Source organism: Loxodonta africana, chromosome 11, assembly GCF_030014295.1.
Source record: "Loxodonta africana isolate mLoxAfr1 chromosome 11, mLoxAfr1.hap2, whole genome shotgun sequence".
In the NCBI taxonomy this organism is placed as follows: Eukaryota; Metazoa; Chordata; class Mammalia; order Proboscidea; family Elephantidae; genus Loxodonta; species Loxodonta africana.
Window position 1 is genome coordinate 26889674 of NC_087352.1, and position 23803 is coordinate 26913476.

Here is a 23803-nt window from a genome sequence, read left to right on the forward strand (position 1 = left end):
TTTTCTTTTAACACCCTTTATTATGTTGAGGAATTTCTCTTCTATTCCTATTTTGCTGAGTTTTTATCATGAATAAGTGTTGAACTTTGTCAAATGCCTTTTCTGCATCAATTAATAAGATCATGTGGTTCTTTTGTTTTATTTATGTGATGGATTACATTGATTGGTTTTCTAATGTTGAACTATCCTTGCTCACCTGGTATGAATCCCACTTGGTCATGGTGAGTTATTTTTTTTTGACATTTTTGAATTCTAAAGGCTGGATTTTGTTGAGGGATATTGTTCATGAGAGATACTGGTGTGTAATTTTCTTTTTTAGTGGTATCTTTACCTGGTTTTAGCATCAGGGGTACGTTGGCTTCATAGAATGAGTTTGGGAGTATTCTATCCCATCCTTTTATATGCTCTGAAATACTTTTAGTAGTAATGGTGTTAACTGCTCTCTGAAAGAATGGTAGAATTCTCCAGTGAAGTCCTAATGGCCAGGGTTTTTTTTTGTTGTTGTCATTGGGAATTTTTTAATTACCTCTTCAATCTCTTCTTTTGCTTTAGGGTTAGTTTTTCTACCTCAGTTTGTGTTAGTTTAGGTAGGTAGTGTATTTCTAGAAATTTGACCATTTCCTCTAGGGTTTCAAATTTGTTGGAGTACAGTTTTTCATAGTCTTCCGTTATGATTCTTTTAATTTTCCTTGGATCTGTTGTGATATCACCCATCTCATTTCTTATTCTGGTTATTTTCTTCCTCTTGAGGTTTTCTTTTGTCAGTTTGGCCAGTGGTTTATCAATTTTTTTCATCTTTTCAAAGAACCAGCTTTTGGTCTGGTTACCTCGTTCAGTTGTTTTTCTATTCTCTACTTTATTGATTTCTGCTGTAATTTTAGTTTTTCCTTTCTTATGGTGCCCGTGGGCTTCTTTTGCTGCTTGTTTTCTCTTCGAGTTGTAGGGTTAGTGTTTTGAATTTGGCAGTTTCTTCTTTTTGGATATGTGCGTTTATTGCTATAAATTGACTTCTGAGCAGTGGTTTTGCTGTGTCCCAAAGGTTCCAGTAGGATGTGTTTTCATTCTCATTTGATTCTGTGAACTTCTTTATTCCATCCTTGATTTCTTCTATAACTCAGTAGCTTTTCAGCGAGGTGTTGTTCAGTTTCCATGTATTTGATTTTTTTTTTTCCTTGCTGTTTCTGTTATTGATTTTCTGTTCTTATGGGTTTATTGTTTGGACAAGATGCTTTGTAATATTTTGATATTTTAGATTCTGTTAAGGCTTGCTTTGTGGGCTAATATGTGGTCTATTCTGGAGAAGGTTTCATGTGCCTTGGAAAAGAAAGTATACTTGGCTGCTGTGGGTGTTCTGTATATGTCTATGAAACCAAGTTGGTTGATTATAAAATTTAGATCTTCTGCGTCTTTATTGACCTTTTTCTGGATGTTCTGTTCTTCACTGAAAGTGATGTGATGAAGTCTCCTACTATTTTAGTGGAGCTATTTTTCTTTTCAGTGCTGTTAGAGTGTTTTATGTATTCTGGATCCCTGTTGTTGGGTGCATATTTATTATGGTTATGTCCTCCGAGTGTACTGACTCTTTAATCATTATATAGTGTCCTTCCTTATTCTTTGTGGTGGATTTTGCTTTAAAGTCTATTTTGTCAGAGATTAATACTGCCACTTGTGCTCATTTTTTTTTTTATTGTTTTTTGCTTGATATATTTTTTTCCATCTTTTGAGTTTTAGCTTGTTTTTGTCTTTCGGTCTAAGGTGTGTCTCTTGTAGGCATTGTGTAGATGAAGCATTTTTTTTTTTAATCCATTCTGCCACTGTCTGTCTCTTTATTGGTCTATTTAGTCCATTTACATTCAGCATAATTATTGATAGGTATGAGTTTAGTGCTGTCGTTTTGATATATTTTTGTGTGTATGTTATTGACCGTTTCTTTGTTCCTCTTAATTTTCTGTTCTGAGTTGTTTTACTTTATGTGCTTTCCATCTTTTTCATTGTTGTTGATTTTGTATTTGCTGAGTCTTTATGGAAGCTTATATTTAATCTTATGAAAGATCGTTGAAGATTTGCTGTAAGTGATGTAAGTTTCCACAGGCAAACCAGCATGTGTACATGCAGGTATGTGTGAGTTTCACAATTATCACCATGCTGTGATCAGTCATTGATCACATTATTTTGCTATTCCTCCTTTGGCATTTTCTTTGAACCTGGGTTTTGAGCTATATGTCATAGTATTACCTTACGTTAAAAAAATATGTTGTACAGATGGATATAAAAATAATCATTTACCCACTGTGAAGCCCCTCAGAGCCTTTTTAAATAACTACATGTGTAGTCTTGCATTAGGATTGTGGTGAGAATCCATATTGTGTTGGCTTTAATGCTTGTCATTTTGTGAATGGAAGTTTTATGTCTTTTTCGTGTAATGTGTGATAATCCTTCACCATGCCCCAGGCCACAAAGTTTGCTTTCTTCTAAATGTTTTATGTTTTACATTTAAATCTCTGATGGTTTTTAATTTTTGCCATTATGCTGCGAGGTTGAAGTTGAATTTGCTTCTTTCTCTCTCTGTTTTTCCTTCTTTCTTTTGTCTAGGGATATTCAGTTGTTCTGACACCATTTGTTGAAAAGACTATCCTGCCTCCATTGTATTGCTGTTGCCCCTTTGTCAGAAATCAGTTGGGCATATTCATGTTGGTGTATTTCTTAGGTCTCTGTACTCTTCCATTGATATATGTGTCTGAACCTCTGTCAGTACCACAGTGTCTTCATTACCTAGTAAATCTTAAAATGGGTAATGTGATTCTCCCCTCTTTAATCTTCTTTTAAGATTGATTTAACTTTCCTAGTTTCCTGGAGAAGGACATCATGCTTGGTAAAGCACAGGGTCAGCAAAAGAGAGTAAGACCCCCAGTGAGATGGATTGACACAGTAGGTGCAATAATGGGCTAAGACATAGCAACAATCGTGAGGATGGCACAGGACAAGGCAGTGTTTCCTTCTGTTGTACGCAGGGTCGTTATGAGTAAGAACTGACTTGACGGCACCCAACAACGACAGGCCCTTTGGCTTTCCATGTATATTCTAGGACATGCTTATCTATATACAAAACGTTTTGGTGGGATTTTGATACAAATTGCATTAAGCCTACCAGAGAGTTGGTGTCTTGCTCATGTAGATACAGTTGACCGTCCTGCTTGGTTATGTTAGTCTCCAGCCCCTCTAGAGGTTCAGCTGATACTGCATGGCCCAAGTCTCGCACCATAAATCACATTGTTAGTATAGGCTGTCTGGCATGGCTAAGGCTTCCAGGTAAACAGAGACACTCTTAACAGGCAGGGGATTCCAAGAGCTTATAGATTACCTCCCAGGAGCTGGGGAGAAAAGCTCAAACTTTTCCTTGGGCAAGGGTAATGCTTTATTGCATAAGCCAGCCCCAGCCCTTTGGCCAAAGCTCATGTAAAGCAAAGCAATCATATTTATGTGAGCATCCACACTTAGTACAGCATTCATATGAGATACAGCAATAGTATCAGTATGAATATGCCTAATATTTGGAGAAGCCAATGTGGGATAGAGTTAGGTGTAAAGAAATTAATTTTTCCTGTGCATTCATCCTAAAGCCATTACATTTCATATTTTTGTACTGATACGATTGTGTGCTTCCTCCACTATTTGTAGCTTATGATAAAACTTGGTAGAGCTATATAGCATAGAAATTAGCTAATGGTTAGCTAAACCCACTTCTTCCTCAGGACAGTCATTTTCCTATGGTATTGTATCCTGACAAGGCTTTAGCTCAGTCTCCCAATACATTTGATCATCAGAATCAGTATTATCATGTGACTTATTTACCTAAGGTAGCTGAATCTTCTGAACAAGGCAAGCGTCGCACCACATTGCAGTATGTAATCTGAAGAAGAGTTAAAAGATACTGGCACATTACTAATTCCAACTCCATCATTAATAATTGGTCCAGTGATCAAATTGATAGATGGTGCTAGGTGCTAACCAAAACTATTTTATTTTTCTGGACACTCAGGAGGACAGCATGGCCCAGCTTTCCTTACACTTCATTTTGGATCATGCAAATGAGTTTTGCCTATGGAATATGGGCAGACATGATTGTGAAAATGTTTCTTCTTTATACCTACTCATTTGGTTCCTTCTGGGATTGTCTGCTTGGAGCTCAGTGGCTCGATTTTCCCCATCTCCCCAGCATTTGGTGCTCCCTTGAAGCTGCAGGATCAGATGATGGGAAGATAGTGGCTTGATGAAGACGGGACCTAGTGATCCTATCTATCACTAGATGGATATCAGGCTGAGCTGAGCCATCTCCTAATCACATATTTGTACCTGGATCTGCCTGCTTTGAGGGCCAGAGGGGAAGACATGATGGTGTTAAGGCCCTGGTTCCTGTGAATTAGACATGAATTAGTGCTGTGTCATCCTATGTAATAAAGGATGACACGAGACCATGTTAAGTTCACTGTCCATTTAGGCCTGAAGGCAGTTAGTCCTGATACTCCCAAGTTTTGAAGTATGTGGCCTGTAAGACTGCATCCCTTGGGCAATAGAATTACCAGTGATTTATGATATCCTGCTGCGTGTGATATTTTTTAAAATACTGAAGAGTATAAAGGTGTGCTTTTAGGCAAAAAAATTAACAACTATGATGCTACTGGCTGAGTCAGGGAGTTATGGTATTTTACGTTTTAAAAAATATCACCAGCAACCTGGCTAAAAGGTGTCTTCTGTGACTTACCCTCCACTGTATGTGAGAATCTTGTGATAAACATGATAATAACAACAATGGCTCTTATGTGTTTTGCAGTATCTATATATATATATATTTTTATACGCCAGGCCCTGTGCTAAGCACTTTTCATCTCACCTCCCATCAAGTAAGTTACGGTATTTTCCCATTTTAGTTATAGGACCTTTTTTTTATTTTTTCAGTACTAAACTTTGAAAGAGAGCTCAGTGCCCAAACTTGAGCTAGGGTCCTACCCCTAGGGTGTCTGTGCCACTTGGACTAGGTTGGATCCCAGAACTTGCATTTTCAAGTTCATAGAAGATGCTGATACTGCCAAACCAGGGACCAACATTTGGGAACCACTGAATTAGAAGAACTTACATTACTAGGAGTCCCTGAGTGGCACAAAGAATAAGCACCTACCAGCCAATAGATTTGTGATTCAACCCATCCAGAGGCCCTTGGGAAGACAGCCCTGGCAATCTTCTTCTGATAGGTCATATCCTTGAAAATCCAATGGATCAGGTCTACTCTGCACACATGGGGTCGCTGTGAGTCGGTATCGGGGAGAACATTAAAAAATATGTTGCTGTTGAGCCGATTCCGACTTATAGCTTTCCTATAAAAAAAAAAAAAAATTCCTATAGGACAGAGTAAAACTGCCCCATAGGGTTTCCAAGGCTGTTATCTTTACCGAAGCAGATTGCCACATCCTCTCGCGGAGCGGATGATGGGTTTTAACCGGCAACCTTTCCGTTAGCAGCTGAGCACCATGCACCACAAGGGCGTCTGAAAACATTGCTACACAAAAAACCCACGGGCAAGGTATACTCACTTTCAATTTGGATCCCGGTCCTCAAAGCTCAGAGAGGTGAAGCAGCTCTCCCAGAGTGTCAGAAGCAGAAGGATTAAAAAAAATGGGGCATCTGCTGGAGACCTCTGAGTTCCTGGCCTTGTCCCTGGTGACCATGGAAATCTTGGTGCGTCCCCTGTAAGAGAACTTCGGCGCTTCAGGACATAGTTTCTTGATCCTTTTTCTCCTGCCCCTGGCGCCGTGCCGCTTTGCTGTTGACACGGAGAACGAAAAAGGAGCCAAACGTCTGGTTGGATACAGGATTAAAACTACATTACCCAGAAGTCTGTGCCTAGCAAGTTGGACCAATGACAGTCCAAGATGGCGTTTCTGGCCGGCAGGAGCCATAGTTCCGGCGTCACTATCGTTGATGTCATTTGCCTGCGCCTTTCAGTACCCGCGGTGTGGTCAGGGCCAGCGTCGGGTTGTCGAAACCGGGCCAGGAGAGAGGGCTCAAGAGGATAGAGCCTTCCTCTGTGCCTTTGTTAGAAGCCGTGTCCCCGGTCTATGGGACGAGCAGTCTCACGCGGGGTGTCAGTCGGGGCCGCGAGCTTACCAGTTCTCTGCGCGTGTTCTCCGTCTTTACGGCACCCAGAGAGTGGCTGCTTAGTTTGCGACCGTTTTACACGGGGAAGGCGTGGGTTACCTAGCCCAGTGGAGGTGTTGGGGTTCGCCGGATCCAGAGAAAGACGCCCAGTTCGCCCCCCACTCACACCCTATTCTGCCCACAGGATCCGATGGCTGCAGCTAAGTTGACGGACCGGGCTCAGGTGAGTGGAGGGTCTCTCATGTAGAGGACCTTGTATCCTGGGACGCTTCGTTTTCATTTCTTCTTCGCCTGAGTATAAAGGCCATGGAGGGCGGTCACTCTTTTGGAAATTGTATGGAGCCTTTCCAGTTCCCAGAGATCAGTGGGATGAGGTGTGGAAACCTTATCAAAGCAGAGGAACCAGCTTGTACAAATACTTGGAGATGAGAATGAGTTAGTAGTGTGTCTTGGTTATTTAGTACTGTTATAACAGAAATACCACAAGTGGAGGCTTTAACAAAGAGAAATTTGTTTTCTCACAGTCTAGTAGGTTACAAGTCCAAATTCAGGGAGTCGGCTCTAGGGGAAGGCTTTCTCTATCTCTGGGCTCTGGAGGATGGTCTTTGTCCTCAATCTTTCCCTGGTGGAGGAGGTTCTCAGGCACAGGGACCTCATGTCCAAAGGATGCGCTGTGCTGCTGGTGCTGCTATTTTGGTAGTATGTGGTCCCCAACTCTCTGCTTCCTTCCTTTTCCTTTTATCTCTTGAGAGATAAAAGGTGGTGCAGTGCACACCCCAGGGAAACGGCCTTTTCCTTGGATCACAGAGGCAATCTGAGTAAAGGTTGTATTACAGTCCAACCCTAATCTTCTCAACATAAAATTACAATCACAAAATGGAGGACAACCACACAATCCTGGGGCATGGCCTAACCAAGTTGATACACACATTTTGGGGGAACATAATTCAATCCGTGACAGAGTGTTTCAGGAGCCACGGGTCTTAATTCTGTCTCTCGGGAACATAGAGCAGAGGACAGGAGTAAGGCAGAAATGTTGGCCTGAGGAGCTGGGCCTCTGTTTTGAGGGTGGTGGGAGCCAGGGAAGGTTTGGATCAGAGAAGGTGTTCTGTTCCAGTCTTAACAGATACAATCTGATTGCAGAGTGGAGACAAGATTGGGATGAGGGATGTTGTCAGGGAGGCCAGGATGGAGTCTGCTTCAATAGTCCAGGTGAATGCTGATGGTGGATGAACCAGAGTGGTGGTGGTGGTGGTGGTGGTGGTGGTTAGAGGAGTGGCTGGTTTTTATATATGTTTTTTAAGTAGGGGTGACCGGTTTTCTAATGAGAAGTAGTGCTGTAATGGGGCTCTTCATCTGTCCCTATCTCTGCACTTGAGTTTGGGGTCCCTGGCTCCTGAATCTAGGCTACAGGTATAAGCGGAGAGGTTCCCATTTCTGTAAACCAATAGGATGAAGACCAGAGGGTGTGTTAGACCCAGGAACAGGCATGTGCAAATACTTCAAGGTGAGAATTAATTGGGAAGGTTCAAGGAACAGCCGGTCTTAATTATGTTTCTTAGAATAGAGAGCAGGGGACTGGAATCAGGCAGCAATGGCAACCTGAGAAGGCAGGCCTCTGTTCTGAGGGTAGTGAAAGCCAAGGAAGATATGGAGCAGAGGAGGCAGCACATCTGACTCAGCTCTTAAGGAGGAGGCTACTGCAGTAGTCTCCATGAGTGCTAGTAGTGACTGGGTCCAAGGGGTGACTGTGGAAGTGGAAAAAGTGGTTGGCTTTGGGATCTGATTTTTAAATAGGGGGGCTGGATTTTCTAATGTGAAGGGTGAGCAAGAGAAAGGGAGGAATCAGGGAAGGCCCCAAAGTTTTTTTGGTTTTACCTGGTAGAATGATGGATATGCCCTCAATAGAGAAGAGGAAGTTGGTGGTTGGAGTTATTTTCAGTGACTGTATCAGGAGTTAGGTTTACGCCATATTGAGTTTAAAAAGTTCCATAGACCCCTCGGTTCAGGCATCAAGCTGAACATACAGGTTTTGAGTTCTGAGAAGGTGTTCATTTTGAAGAAGTCCAAAGGTGGCCGGTACATGGAGTAGGGTGAAGCCATGAGTTGAATTTAGGAGGGGTAACAGGTCAGTAATCTCTGAGTTTTAAAAATGGTTAAGTGCTTGATTACTAACTGAAAGGTTGGAGATTCACATCCACCCAGAAGAGCCCCGGAAGAAAGGCCTTGTGATCTACTTCTGAAATATCATGCTGTTATTGTTAGGTGCCATCGAGTCACTTCCAACTCATATTGTGTACAACAGAACGAAACACTGCCAGTTCCTGTGCCATCCTCACCATCTATATTTGAGCCCATTCCATTGTTGCAGCCACTGTGTCAGTCCACCTCATTGAGGGTCTTCCTTTTTTTCACTGACCCTCTGCTTCACCAAGCATGATGTTCTTCTCCAGGGACTGGTCCCTGCTGATAACATGTCTGAAGTTTGTGAGACAAAGTCTCTCCATCCTCACTTCTAAGGAGCATTCTGACTATTCTTCCAAAACTGATTTGTTTATTCTTCTGGCAGTCCGTGGTATATTCATTACCATTGAAAACCCTATGGAGTACAGTTCTATCTGACACACATGGGGTCACCATCAGTTGGAATCAACAACTGGTTTATCTTCAGGTTGTGGTGGCAATGCCATTAGTGAACAAAAAAGATGAAAGCAGGGACAGGGCCCCTTTCCTGGGCACCTGGGTTGGGCTGGTGAGTGTTAGAGAGACAGATGAGCACTCCCTGGATGCCATGTGTAGAGTGGCATAGGGAATGTTGTGCTGATGCAAATAGTGTGGGCCGGGGGTTGTCAGCGGTGGGGTTCCCAGATGTGAGAAAGGTATATTCCAAATATTGACGTGTATGTTGCGAATGTGAACTGATGGCCTTAAGACCATAGTAATGGAGGCTTCAGAGCTGTGGTGGCACAATGATTAAGCACTCAGCTGCTAACCGAAAGTCAGTTGTTAAAACCCACCAGCCACTCTGTGGGAGAAAAAACCTGATGATCTGCTCCTGTGACGATTACAGCCTAGGAAACCCTACAGGGAGCTTCTCCTGTGTCATAGAGGGTCAGTATGAGTCAGAATCAATTCAGTGGCACACAACAACAACATTGGAGGCTTATGGGAGAATGCTGAGCCCATGCGTGATTGTGTGTGGAAAGCATGATCTGAAGCATGATCAGGATAACACCAGAATTGCCTCGTGGGAGAGTGTTTGGGACCCTGCATTCCAGAGCTTAGATGGTATCAATCTGCACACCTACCTGGTCCTGCTCTGGGCTGGATTCAGTCATCAGTTGAACATGAAGAAGGAGACAATAGTGATGCCAGAGCCTGGTACCTGCTCTGAGTTAGGAGCTGGAGAGGAAAGTGAGCAGGAGGTGGATGTGTGAGTGGATAGACCAGGAGTGCTGGGAGAGATAACTGCCTGTGGGCTCAATTGTCCCTATTATCTCAGGGCTCTGTGACCTTCGAGGACGTGTTTGTGTACTTCTCCTGGGATGAGTGGGGACTCCTTGATGAAGCTCAGAGACTCCTGTACCACAATGTGATATTGGAGAACTTTGCCTTGGTGGCCTCCCTGGGTAAGTCCCTGTTATTTATTGTTATGTGGCAGATTACTCCAAAATTCAGTGGTTAATAACAAGAGAAAATTATTATCTCCCTTCGTTCAGTGAGTCAGGAATCTGGTCACAGCTTACCTGAAAGCTTTTGACTCGGGGTTTCTGATGAGATTGCAGTCAAGCTATTAGACAGAGCTGCAGTCTTCATGTGAAGGCCTGTGTAGGGAAGAATCCACTAATAAGCTCACTCATGTGGTTGCTTGCAAGATTTAGTTTCTTGTGGCCTTTTGGGCTATGAGCATAAGTCCGTTACTGGCTGTTAACCAGAGGCCTCCTGCAGTTCCTTGTCATGTCGGCCTTCTCATAGTGTACCTTATAACATGGAGGCTGGCTTCTCTCTGAGCAAGTGAGCAAGAATGAGTGTCCAGGATAGAAGCCAGTCTTTCTGTAACCTAATCTCAAAAGTGACATCCCATCATTTTTGCCATATTTTGTTCCTAGAAATGAGTTAGGCCACAAGTGAAGAGGTTTACACAAGGCAAAGAATACCAGGAGCTGGCAATCATTGGGACATGTCAGAGGGTACCTTCCCCGGGCACTCACATACACTCCAGCATCTTGGGAGGGTTTTGTTCTTCTTTTCCCTAGGGGCAGCTCTATCTATTCCACAGCCAGATCAGAGACATTTCTCCTTGCCTTCTTAGGCGCTCAAAGTAGGTTCTGTGAGTACCAGGACTGGGCTGTATGTGGCATCCCAAACCTCGCTGAGTGGTCCCAACACCTGCTGCCCCAGAGCATTATGGGAAGGAGTTAGGGGCCCTGGAGTTTTGCAGTCGGCTCAACAAATCCTACACGGCGGATCCTACATAGCAGAACCACAGTGTCCCAGGTTCTGCCTCCCGTCTCTAGCTGGCATGGCCTGGGGCCCAACCGTGCCAGCAATTGCAGAGACTGACATGGTCACTGCTGGCAGAGGCCTCAGGACTATTCTGCCAGATCCTCCTTGGAGGTTTTCTTTTCTTTTTCCTATTAGGTAATTTATTTTGTTGTTGTTGTTGAGAATATACACAGCAATACGTACACCAGTTCAACCATTTCTGCTTATTACACTTCAGTGATGTTATTTACACTCTTTGAGTTGTGCCTCTGTTCTCACCCTCCTTTTCTGAGTTTGTGTCCCACTGGTAGAACTCACTGCCCCCTGAGATTCTTATGGAGGTTCTTTTGTTTGTTTTTTTAACATTTAGTTTTCTTCTCTGTGGGGTCAGTCGCCCTGGGCCAGTGCTTGCCGCTCATCTGTCATCTTTCCTTTAGGACGTTCACCTTCCAGGTCTCATGTAGTTGCCCGTTTGGAAAGGGGCAGAAAGACCCAGGTGCCTGAAAGGGTGAACAGGACTCCAGGCACACCAGGATCAGCCCCGCGCGGGTTTGGCCCTGCTGTGGGGGTGGCGGGTGTGATGTCAAGCCTGGGCTCACATTGTACTTTCAACCTGTTCTGTGTGCACCGATGTTTTGTTGCCCAGGCCAGTAGTAATACATCATTTCTACCTTCTCCTCCTCCTCTTTTTTATTATTTTTTTTTTATTGTTGTAAAGATATGTATGAGCAACATTTGGTAGTTGAACATTTTTTACGTGTATATTTTGGTGACACCAGTTACATTAATCATATTGCGCGACCATCACCAGTATCTGTTGCCAGATTTTCCATCACCATAAATAGCTACTCAGTGTTTCCTTAGGCGTGACTTCCCCCTTTCCCTCTCCCTCCTGCCCCTGGTTGTTGTTGTTGTTAGGTGCCTCTGAGTTTATTTTAAGACTCACAGTGACCCCATATGGCAGAGAACTGCCCCGTAGGGTTTTCTAGGCTGTGTCTGTTGCCAGATTTTCCGTCACCATAAATAGCTACTCAGTGTTTCCTTAGGAGTGAATTCCCCCTTTCCCTCTCCCTCCTGCCCCTGGTTGTTGTTGTTAGGTGCCTTCAAGTTGATTTTAAGACTCATAGTGACCCCATATGACAGGGAAGTGCCCCATAGGGTTTTCTAGGCTGTAATTTTTACAGGAGCAGCTTGCCAGGTCTTTCTCCCACTGAACTACTTTGTGGGATCAAACCAAGAACTCTTTGTTTAGTAACCGAGCACTTAACCATTGTGCCACCAGGGCTCCTCCACCTCTGGTAACCACTAATAAACTTTGTTCTCTATGTGCAGTTGTCTATTCTAGGTATTTTCTTATAAGTAGGATCATAAAATATTTGTCTTTTTACGATTTACTGACCTCAGCATGATGTTTTCAAGCTTCATCTATGTTCTGTCATGGATCAGCACTTCATTTCTCTTTATGGCTCAATAGCATTCCATTTGGATCCCTAGTGGTGCAGTGCTTAAGAGCTTGGCTGCTAACCAAAAGGTTGGCCGTTCGAATTCACCAGCCATTATATGTCTGTGCCATATTTTGTTTATTCTTTCATCTATTGGTGGACATTTGGGTTGTTTCCGCCTTTGGCTATTGTGAAAAGTGCTTTTAATTCTTTTGATTATGTCCCTAGGATTGGAATTGCTGAGTCACACGGTAGTTCTGTAAAAGGAACCCTGGTGGCACAATGCTTAAGTGCCCTGCTGCTAACTGGAAGGTCAGCAATTTGAATCCACACAGCAGCTCCATGGGAGAAAAGACCTGGTGATCTGCTTCTTTACAGATTAAAGTCTAGTAAACCCTATTGGGCAGTTCTGCTCTCTCACATGGTATCACTGTGAGTCAAAAATCAACTTGATGGCATCTGACGACAACAACAATATAGTAGTTCTCTATTTTCTTCTTCTTGGTACTCTTAAAAATGTAGGTCTTTTTAGTTTAACGGTTGGTAGTAGGAGTAGTAGTGATAGTATTGGGAGAACCTATCTAAGTTCAGGAGGATTAATACAAATCAAGATCAGCTCAAGGTTGATCTGTATGAAGTGAAGGTCAGACTTTTCAAACTTTTTACCAATTCTGACACCACCCCTTCTCCCCATAGCACCCTCTGCTTTTCTACTAGCTACAGGAATCCTTTGAAGTGGTCATAGAGAACTCACAGACCATACTTAGAGTTAAGGGGTTTATTAAGGAAGCAACAAGGAACAACTTTAAATCAGGAGCAACAGGCTATAACTCAGGATCAGAATCAGGAAGCATGTAGGCAAAACTTCCCTTTTTCAGTACTAGGCAGCTCTCTCAGCTCCTCTGGGCCCATGCAGGGCTCCTCCTGGCCTCCTTAGTACAGGTTTCCCTTGGCCCCCATCATCTGTCACCACTGACTCTTCTGCCAGCCCCTTTCGGGGCCTGTTATCATCACCTCTGCCACTGGGCCCCTTCTGGGCCTCTCGCTGTCTTTCACGTTGCAGCCCTTAGCCCGTGTTACAGCTCACTTAGGGGGTTCCTTGCCTACTCTCTTCTGTCTTTCTCTTCCCTCTTCTTCTCTCTTTTTTTCTTTTGCTTCTTCCTACTGTTATTTTTCCTGCTTTTTTCTGTCTGACAAACCTCTGTGGGGTTGGTTGCTTATATACACGACTTCTTATCAATTTTAAGCATGGCCCCTCCCAGTGGGACCAAAAACTGACCAATCCCTTCTTGGTAGGCCACAAAGACTTCATCTGCATAGTAGGGTAAAACTAACTTCTTTTGCACAGTCTGTTGACCAATCCCTGCCATGTGCACCATAACAATCACAGGGCAGGCTGAAAACAGGACGAGGACCAGATAAAAAGTATCAAACCAAGTTGTTTACAGCTACCCAGGAAATGTAGGAAACCCTTTGGGGTAGAAAACTAGGACAAAGGTAATTCCTCGGGGCTTCGGGGAAAAATCTCTCAAGCTGTTTTTCCAAAGAGCCAATGCAAAAGGCCAGAAAAAGGAACTCATTTCACCATACTTGTCATTTCTTCTCTGTCTTCCATCTCTTGGCTGTTTCCCCATTTCTCTAGCCTCGATGTCTCATCCATTGTCCTCTGTGTGCTCTGCAACATTGTCTGTGTTTAGTGTGTTTTGAGGTGTGCCCATAACCTTATTCGTCCTTAAACTCTAGCTATTTCCTTGCAGTCAGATTTACTGGGCCTGGAAACACACTTCTGGACAGGGCCCACCTGATACCTGTAGCCAAAGCCCTGCTGATACCTGTCTGCAGCGGATTTGGAGAACTTCCTTCTTCTCCATGTACTGTACACTGCCTTATGTTTACCCAGTGTTAGTATTGCCCCATTCTGTGACCTCTAGAGGCCCAGCACGGACAACAGGCTCGTAATCGCCCTGACCCTAGCTCCCCCATCTCACCAACAATCCCATGAACTCATTCCTAGTTATGTCACATATACATTTATGATGGGGCTGCAGCTCTCCACCAGTGTCAGCTTGCACTTCACCAACATGTCTCTGCTTTCAGGTTGTTGGCGTGAAGCAGAGGAGGTGACACCTTCTGAGCAGGATGTTTCTTTGGAAAGAGTTTCACAGGTCAGGACTCTGTCCACCCAGAAAGCCTACCCCTGTGAGAGGTGTGACCCAATCTTGGAAAACGTTGTACACCTGGCTCAGCACCAGGGATCACACCCTACCCAGAAACCATGCACATGTGGGCCAAGTGGGAGAGACTTCTTGTCTGGTGCAAACTTTGACCAGCAACAGGAGCCACACAGTGCAGAGAATCCATTCAGAAAAAATGACAATCAAGCTTCATTTGCGAAGAGCTATGCAGTCCACATGCCAGGGTGGCCCTTCATGTACAGAGAGGAAGGAACGGACTTCCTGGACAGCCCTGGCCTCTTCCAGCAACAGGCCATTCACACTGGGGTGAGCCCATCCAAAAAGATTGAGTGCATGGAGTCCTTTCTGCACAGCTCCACTCTTGGCAAGCACCAGGGTGCCCACACTGGACAGGCGGTGTTCAGTTATAACAACTGTGGGGAAGCCTTCCTGAAGACCTTCACTCTCCTCAACAACTGGATCACTCAGACTGAAGACAGACCCTTCAGATGCTTCACATGTGGAAATGCCTTCAAGGAGAAATCAGGTCTTATTAAACACAGAAAAGCTCACAGTGGAGAAACGGCCCATGTGGGCAAGGAGTGTGGAAAGACCTTTACTGACCTGTCCCACCTCAGGACGCACCAGAAATTTCATTCTGGAAAAAGGCATTACACATGCAGTGAATGTGGGAAGGCCTTCAGTTGCAAAGACACCCTTGTTCAGCACCAGAGAGTTCACACTGGAGAAAGATCTTATGACTGCAGCGAATGTGGAAAAGCTTACAGCAGAAACTCCCACCTTGTTCAACACCAGAGAACTCACACTGGAGAAAGGCCGTATAAGTGTGGTGAATGTGGCAAAGCCTTCAGCCGCAAAGACACCCTTGTTCAGCACCAGAAAATCCACACTGGAGAAAGGCCTTATGAGTGTGGCGAATGTGGGAAATTCTTCACCCATAGCTCCAATCTTATTGTTCACCAAAGAATTCATACTGGAGCAAAGCCTTACGAGTGTAGCGAATGTGGGAAATGCTTTAGCCGCAACTCCAGCCTCAGTCTACACCGGAGAGTCCACACAGGAGCAAGGCCTTATGTGTGCAGTGAATGTGGGAAAACCTACATCAGTAGCTCCCGCCTTGTCCAACACATAAAAGTCCACACTGGAGCAAGGCCTTATGAGTGCAATGAATGTGGGAAATTCTTTAGCCGCAACTCCAGCCTTATTTTACACCGGAGAGCACACACTGGAGAAAAGCCGTATGTGTGTGGCAAATGTGGGAAAGCCTATAGGAGAAGGTCCCATCTTGTTCGGCACAAGCAAGTGCACTCTAGGGAAAGGTCTCATGAGTACAATAATTTTGGTAACTCTCTAGTTGCATCTCTTTAACTTGTCAACACCAGGATATTCACAGAGAAAGATTTTATGAGTGCATAAAATATGCTATTTCCTTGTTCAAGCCAGTAGGACTCACACCAGTGAGTACCCATTGTGGGAGAGCCGTCAGCCAGCAGGTGAGCCTCGTCCATTCAGATGCCCATACTGAGGGGATTCCCACTGAGTGCCACATGTATTGGAAGTTGGCACACATTGCATTGCACTTTCTAAAATGTCCTGGGTTCTTGTCCTGGGTTATGTCACTGCCAGTGTGTGTCAGTCACCACAATACATTCAGGGAAGACAGACTTTGTGTTGTCTCTCCTGTTCCCTGGAGAGAATTACGAGTGTTTTGAGCCCTCTTGAGAGTCTTCGTTTCCTCCCGTATGACTGGTTTCTGAGAGGACATGATCTAGCTGTGGCCAGAAGGCTTTGAGCTGGCATCTACTAGAGGCTTCCAAAGAAGTCGCCCCTTTTTCATTGATGCTGTACATGTGATAGCTCTGATGAATTTGTCCTGCTTCCAAGTCACGCAGCCTTGTAACTGCCTGTCTCATGCTGTTCTGGTTCTTGGAGCGATAAAGGTGTTATTGTGTAAGCCTTTACTCTTGGGAGATCTGTTTACCGTGTGGAGTGAATTGAGAAAAGAATAGGGTCTGCCAGCATGAAGGTGGGAACACCTTTTGTGGGTGCCCCCAACTTTATGTGCCTAGAGGGGACAAGAGGATGGCAGAAAAAACGTCCGAGTGGAGTTTGCCCATGACCTTTCAGGTAGAACTGAAGACTTTGTGAACCTAATCCTGTGGCCTGGTTATGAGGATTTCCTGTAAGCCCAGAAAACATCCTGAGGAGGAGAATGTTGATAGCACCCTCCAGTGCACTTCATAGCATGCATGAGTTGGGTCTCTTGTACCCAGGAATTGTCCCACATTCCCCACCAGTGTGGAGAAATTGCTGTCTCCCAGACTTGTACAGGAGCCAGCCCACTGACATTCAGAGTCCTGTAGGTAGGAGTCACTGACTGTACGAGCCACAGGTCAGGTGGGAATCAACTGGTACAGAGACACTCAGTACAGAAATACTGAGATAGTTGGGAAGACTGTGGCAAATGAGAAGGGGTGTGTCTATTATAAAGTGACATCCACAGATGGCCATGTGATTCTGGCTGTGTGGGGTGAGGGTGTATGGAAATTTGCAAGACCTGTAGACCTCTATCTCCTTTGGCATGACTGACAATCTAAAGGGTTCTGGAGGCCCGGAGCCTCCCTTGAGTGTGGAACCTTATGGCCATTGCTGCATAGGCAGGAAGTCCAGGCCTGAGAGAATACAAGTCCTTCAGTCCAGGGGTGGGGCTTCTCTGACCTAGCCAGCATTTCCGGTGACTGAAGTGGACATGGTCTTCATTGTGCTCCAGTTTCTGCTGCCGTTGACACCAGTTTCACATGTTGGGAAGAGTGGTATGGTAGAGTCAAAATAGTTGGCAGATCTGATTTTCCAAGAGGCATAGTGGTTGTTGCTGGGTGCTATGTAGTTCAGTTCAACTCATAGCGGCCCCCTGTGACAGAGCAGAACTTGCCCATAGGTTTTTCTAGCCCATAATTTTTATGGAAGCAGATCACCAGGTCTTTCTCACAGAGCAGCTGAGTGCTAACCCAGAGGCATGGTAGATAAAGGCGTTTTATGCAGAACATTTTGTTAACAGCTTTATTGAGGTAGGATTTACATGCAATAAACTGCATTATTTAAAGTGTAAAATTTGTTCTGTTTTAGCATGTGCATACACTTTTGAAACCATTATCACAGTCATGATAATAAACACATCGAACACACTCAGAAGATTCCCCACGTCCCTTCCTAATCCGTTCCTCTCAATTGTGTCTAATCTCCTTCCCTGCAGTTCCGAGCAAGTCATTGATTTGCTTTTTGTCACCATCCTTTTTTTAGAATTTTATTTAAATGGAATCATACAGTATATACTCTTTTTTTATCCTTGTGATATACCACTTTTTTTTTTTTAATCCATTCAACTGTTAATAGGTGGTTTCGTTCTTTCCAGTTTTTGGCTATCATGAATAAAGCTGCTGTGAAGACTTGTGTACAAGCTTTTAGGTGGATATATGTTTTATTTCTCTTGGGTAAATATCTAGGAATGGAATGGTGGGGTCATAGGGTTGATGAGTGTATTATTTTTTTAAAAGAAACTACCACAAACTGTGCTGGAAAGTGATTGTACCATTTTATATTCACAGCAGCAGGGTATGACTATTCCAGTTGCCTCACAACCCCTCTGACAGTTGGTATTTTTCTGTTTAGTTATAGTAATCTCAGTTTGTGTTCTAGATTTAAAAACAAAACCCAGTGGCTGTTGACCCTGCTCTGACTCATGGCAACCCCATGAGTGTCAGAATAGAATATGCACCATAGGGTTTTCAGTGGCTCAGTATTTGGGAGTAGATTGCCAGATCTTTCCTGTGAGGCACCTCTGGGTGGGCTCAAGCACCAACTTTTTGGTTAGCATCCAAGCATGTAAAGTTTGCACCACCCAGGGTCTACTGTATATAGCACAAAACCAAACCTGTTGTTGTGAAGTCAGTTCTGACTCATGGCAACCCCATATGTTACACAGTAGGACTGTTCCGTAGTGTTTTCTTGGCTATAATCTATGGAAGCAGATCTCTAGGCCTTCCTCGCACATGCTTCTGGATGGTTTTAAACTGTCAACCTTCAGGCTGGTAGTCAAGCACAAATCATTTGTGCCATCTAGAGACCTTCTATATAGCATGTTGTTGTTAGGTGCTGCTGAGTCTATTTCAACTCATAGTGACCCCATGCAACAGAGTAGAACTGCCCTAAAGGAGTTTCTAGGCTATAATTTTTATGCCTGTGATCTTTATGCAGATCGTCAGGTCTTTCTCCCATAGAGCCACTGGGTGGGTTCAAACTGCCAACCTTTTGGTCATCAGCTGAGCGCTTTTACTATTTATACCACCAGGTCCCCTCCTGTATAGCATACCCGTTGCTGACGACATTAATTCCGACTCATAGCAACCATATAGAACAGAGTAGAACTGCCCCATAGGGTTTCCATGGATGCAGTCTTTACTAAAGCAGACTGCCAACTCTTTCTTCCACGGAGTAGCTGGTGGGTTCAAACTGCCAACCTTTCAGTTAGCCGCTGAGTGCTTAACCGATGTGCCACCAGGGTCCTTCATATATAACAAACCCATTGTCATTGAGTTGATTCCGACTCATAGCAACCGTATAATATAGTACTTCTCTAATATGTAATAGAAGAAGAATTAGGAAAACATGTACAGATGTGATTTTTGCAATCTCAGTTCAAAAATACCATCACTTTAGGCAGTTCCTTTTTGTCTTAAGAGGTGCATGTACCCAATCCACAGGAATCACAGAAGGATGGAACATTCTTGAACGTGCATCATAATCACCTGGAGATCTTATAAAAACACAGATTCTTTGGCCTGAACTCCAGAGTGTCTGACTCAGTAGGTCTGGGGTTGCGAGTGAGAAATGCACTCCTAATGAGTCTCCAGATGGTGCTTGCAATGTCACTATATTCACAAGTTCTTAGAGAAGGACCGTTTGGAGCAGAGCATGGACCAGACATTGCTAATGGTGTGATCCACAGGCGTTTATAACAGAATAAACAGTACAGGGATGAGAACAGGACACGTCATCATCAGCCTAGGTTCCCCAAAGTTAGGCTCTCGTCTACAAGATGATGTTAGACTGCACTCAAGCATATCCCAGTTCATGTTTTGAGAGAAGAACCCCTAAATTCCTCCCTGGATTAAATACTAATCAGACAGCCAAATTTACATGCCAAATAGCATATATAGAGAACAGGTAGGGAAAGGGGCAGTGAAAGAGGGCAATAAAAGTAGAAGGTCACCTGTAGGCAATGGGCATCAATTATTGCCCCGGTTCAGAGTGGGCTAGATCTACCGGTGCCGGAGAACAGCCCTTCCTCCAGAGGGCAATCATCTCCCCCTGGGGCCACGTACTTTATGTCCATTAGTAGCTATTAATGTGCATTGGCAGATAGGAAGATGGTTACGGGACAGTAATACTATGGCACACCTGCGCACCCAGCACCATTGCTGCATCTTGTGCTGGGATCCAACTCCGATAACCAGTGTTCTGAGAAAGGCAATGCTTCCAAGCCCCAGCTTGTGGGGCTGGAGATTTGCAAACACTGAGGGATGGTGCCAGAGTTGTCACCAACATCCCTCGAAGTGACCAAAGCAGGTGGATGGCCAACTGGGCTAGTGTTCCAGGTTTACAATTGCAGAGGGACCCCACGAGGTCCTGAGCTGGTGTCCACCACTGAAGCTGTTTCTTGATCTCTGCCAGGTTCTTACAGGGAGAGGCTAGAGAAGAGGGGGACCGTTTGTAGGACCTCCGGAGGCCTCCATTGTGTCCAGATCTTTTTAGGAGAACCTCTCCAGACAGTCCTCACTGCTGGCCAGAGGCTAAGTCTGAGCTTCTTGGTGGAGAAACTGAGGCCACGGAGGTCATTTATTCTCCCCACGGAGGTCCCTAAGTGGCACACATGGTTGGCAGTGTGAACTACTAACCGAAAGGTTTGCAGTGTGAACCCACCCAGAGGCTCCACAGAAGAAAGACCTGGCAATCTGTTCCGAGAAAGATTTACAGCCTATGAATAGCTATGGGGACAGTTCTACTCTGTAACACGTGGGGTCGCCATGAGTCAGAATCAACTCGACACTGAACAACAACATATCTGAATCAGCTCGAGAAATACTGCTTTGTTATGACCCTGAAGGGGCTTTTCAAGCCCCAGATAGAGAAGGAAAGCTCTGCAGGAAGGCTGAAATCCAGACCCTTTGACAGTAAGGACTCTAAAAGAACTGTTTCTAAATGTCCTATTTACCTCTTTATTTTAATGGGTATCACTCAGTGTTTTTAAGGATGAAAAACGCATTTTGGAGGCAAAACCCTCATTATGATCAAGGTTCCAGCACAGCCACCTGCTCAGTTTCATTCTCTTCATTCTCTGACTTTTCAGACATTAGTGCTTCATGCCCAAACTTCATTGAGATCTTAACTTTTGTCACATGTCGCAGATAGGTTTTCCCTGAGCTATTTCCACTACTTTTTTTTCCTGTAATATGGTATTGTGTTTTCGGTGAAAGTTTACACAGCAAATTAGGTTCCCGTTTGACAATTTGTGTACCAATTGTTCAGTGACAATTGTTAACATTTTTCACAATGGGACAACATTCTCTTTAATTGCATCTGGTTGTTCTAGTTTCTAGTGCTCTAGTTTCCCTGTCCCCTTCTCATCTTTGCTTTAGAGAAATTGTTGACCTTTTGGTCTCATACAGACGGTTTTTTTTAATGGAGCACGGTACTCAAGGGTAATATCCTTTATTTTGTGTGCCAGTCTGTTATTTCGCTGAAAGGTGACCTCGGAGAATAGTTTCAGTTTGAGGTTTAAAGAATATCTCAAGGCAGTAGTCTGAAGGAGTCCTCTAGTCTCAAGCAGTCCAGTGAGCCTGAACTTTTTAAGAATTTGATGTTCTGTTCTGTGTTTTTCTTCTGTTCTATCTGGGTCCACCTACTGTGGCCCTGATAAGAATGATCAGTAGTGGAGCCAGGCACAATGTTTCTTCTGGTCTGTTACTAATTTTTAATAATGATGTAATCATTCTTAGTAGCTCTCAGCTACTAAAATTTCCACATTTCACTTAACATTTTCTGAGATCATCGCAGCTCTTTATGGAGACATTGTTACTGCAGCCACATGTCAAACAGTGAATGTTTCTCAGCGAGAAGATGAGATCATGGTGTCCTAGACCCTTACCTTAGGGATAAGATGCCTTCTTTCCACATACTCTCTGACTGGGACTCCCGCGGCCATTTTATTTGCAGAAAATGACATTTGTTAAGTGTTACGGATTGAATTGTGTCCCCCCAAAATACGTGTTGTAAATCCTAACCTTTTGTCTTACTTATCTAGTGCTGCTATAACAGAAATACCCCTTGTGGATGGCTTTAACAAAGAAATACTTATTCTCACAGTCTAGGAGGCTAGAGGTCCAAATTCAGGGTGTCAGCTCCAGGGGAAGGCTTTGTATCTTTGTTGGTTCTGGAGGAGGGTCCTTGTCAGCAATCTTCACCTGGTCCAGGAGCTTGTCCAAGCAGTAACCCTGGGTCCAAAGGACGTGCTCTGCTGCTGGTGCTGCTTTCTTGGTAATATGAGGTTCCCATGTCTCTCTGCACACTTCTCTCTTTTATATCTCAAAAGAGATTGGCTCAAGACACAACCCAGTCTTGTAGATTGAGGCCTGCCTCGTTAACATAACTGCCATTAATCCCATCTCCTCATCAAGATAGTATTTATAACACATAGGAAAATCACATCCGATGACAGGATGGTGGACAATCACACAATACTGAGAATCATGGCCTAACCAAATGGATACACATTTTTGGGGGACACAATTCAATCCATGACACCCCTGTACCCCAGTGAGCAGGGGACACTGCATGGTTTAAAGTCAGGAAAATTGTGCATCAGGGTTGTATCCTTTCACCATACCTTTTCAATCTGTATGCTGAGCAAATGATCCAAGAAGCTGGACTACATGAAGAACAGGGCATCAGGATTGGAGGAAGACTCATTAACATCCTGCGTTATGCAGATGGTGTAACCCTGCTGGCTGAAAGTGAAGAGGACTTGAAGCACTTCCTGATGAAGATCAAGGACCACAGCCTTCAGTATGGATTACACCTCAGCATAAAGAAAACGAACATCCTCACAACTGGACCAATAATAACATCAGTATCAATGAAGAAAAAATTTAAGTCGTCAAGGATTTCATTTTACTTGGATCCACAACCAATACCTATGGAAGCAGCAGTCAAGAAATCAAAAGACGCATTGCATTGGGGAAATCTGCAAAAGACCTCTTTAAAGTGTTAAAAAGCAAAGATGTCACCTTGAAGACTGAGGTGCTCCTGACCCAAGCCATGGTGTTTTTAATTGCCTCATATGCATGCAAAAGCTGGGCGATGAATAACGAAGACCAAAGAAGAATTGATGTCTTTGAATTGTGGTGTTGGCAAGGAATATGGAATATACCATGGCCTGGCAAAAAATGAACAAATCTGTCTTGGAAGAAGTACAACCAGAATGGTCCTCAGAAGCAAAGATGGTAAGATTACGTCTCACATACTTTGAGCATATTATCAGGAGGGATCAGTTCCTCGCCCAGCCCATTGCCTTTGACCCTAGAGAAGGACATTATGCTTGGTAGAGAGCGAAAAAGAGGAAGACCCTCAAGGAGATGGGTTGACACAGTGGCTGCAACAACGGGCTCAAGCATAACAGTGATTGTGAGGATGATGCAGGACCTAGCAGTGTTTAGTTCTGTTGTACATAGGGTCACTATGAGTCAGAATCGACTCGATGACACCTAACAACAACAACAAAATACCTGTGGTTATAATCCCACTTGGGAATGAGTTTTATTTGTTATGTTAATGAGACAGTATTAATGTGGGGTGTATCTTAAATCAATCTCTTTTGATGTACATAAAAGCAAATTAAGCAAGCAAGCAGAGGTGGAGAAAGATATAATCCATGCCATATGAAGATCACCATGGAGCCAAGAAACAGAAGTTGAAAAGAGACAAGGAGCTTCCCTCAGTGTGCACAGGGAGAGAAAGCCTTCCTGTAGAGCTGGGGCCCTGAATTCAGACTTCTAGCCTCCTAAACTGTGAGAAAATAAATTTCTGTTTGTTAAAACCACTCACTTGTGGTATTTCTATTATAGCAGCCTTAGATAATTAAGACAGTAAGTATCTTTTTTTTTAATAACTTTTATTAAGCTTCAAGTGAACGTTTACAAATCCAATCAGTCTGTCACATATAAGTTTACATACATCTCACTCCCTACTCCCACTTGCTCTCCCCCTCTTGAGTCAGCCCTTTCAGTCTCTCCTTTCTTGACAATTTTGCCGGCTTCCCTCTCTCTCTATCCTCCCATCCCCCCTCCAGACAAGAGTTGCCAACACAATCTCAAGTGTCCACCTGATATAATTAGCTCACTCTTCATCAGCGTCTCTCTCCCACCCGCTGACCAGTCCCTTTCATTTCTGATGAGTTGTCTTCGGGGATGGTTC

At 44.0% G+C, this 23803-nt stretch overlaps 1 protein-coding gene and 1 long non-coding RNA gene across 2 annotated transcripts; one reads left to right on the top strand and one right to left on the bottom strand.

Annotated features, from left to right (window-relative positions):
- Positions 1-1786: 1786 nt before the first annotated feature.
- On the bottom strand, positions 1787-6033 carry LOC135232711 (uncharacterized). Its single transcript, XR_010323290.1, has 2 exons — positions 5589-6033; positions 1787-5372 (listed from the first exon to the last, which is right to left on the bottom strand). It is a non-coding gene; the product is annotated as an uncharacterized LOC135232711 (long non-coding RNA).
- LOC100661413 (zinc finger protein 304) lies at positions 5970-23721 on the top strand. The gene is made up of 3 exons (XM_010586643.3): positions 5970-6376; positions 9656-9782; positions 14178-23721. The coding sequence occupies exons 1-3, from the start codon at positions 6344-6346 to the stop codon at positions 15641-15643; spliced, it is 1626 nt and encodes a 541-aa protein (XP_010584945.1). The 5' UTR covers positions 5970-6343; the 3' UTR covers positions 15644-23721.
- Positions 23722-23803: the final 82 nt, after the last annotated feature.

Bases quoted from the DNA above. Each gene is read 5' to 3' on its own strand.
- LOC100661413 (XM_010586643.3), top strand. From the start codon at position 6,344: ATGGCTGCAGCTAAGTTGACGGACCGGGCTCAG. The intron at 6,377-9,655 runs GTGAGTGGAGGG...CTATTATCTCAG, and splicing joins AGTTGACGGACCGGGCTCAG to GGCTCTGTGACCTTCGAGGA. The intron at 9,783-14,177 runs GTAAGTCCCTGT...CTCTGCTTTCAG, and splicing joins TGCCTTGGTGGCCTCCCTGG to GTTGTTGGCGTGAAGCAGAG.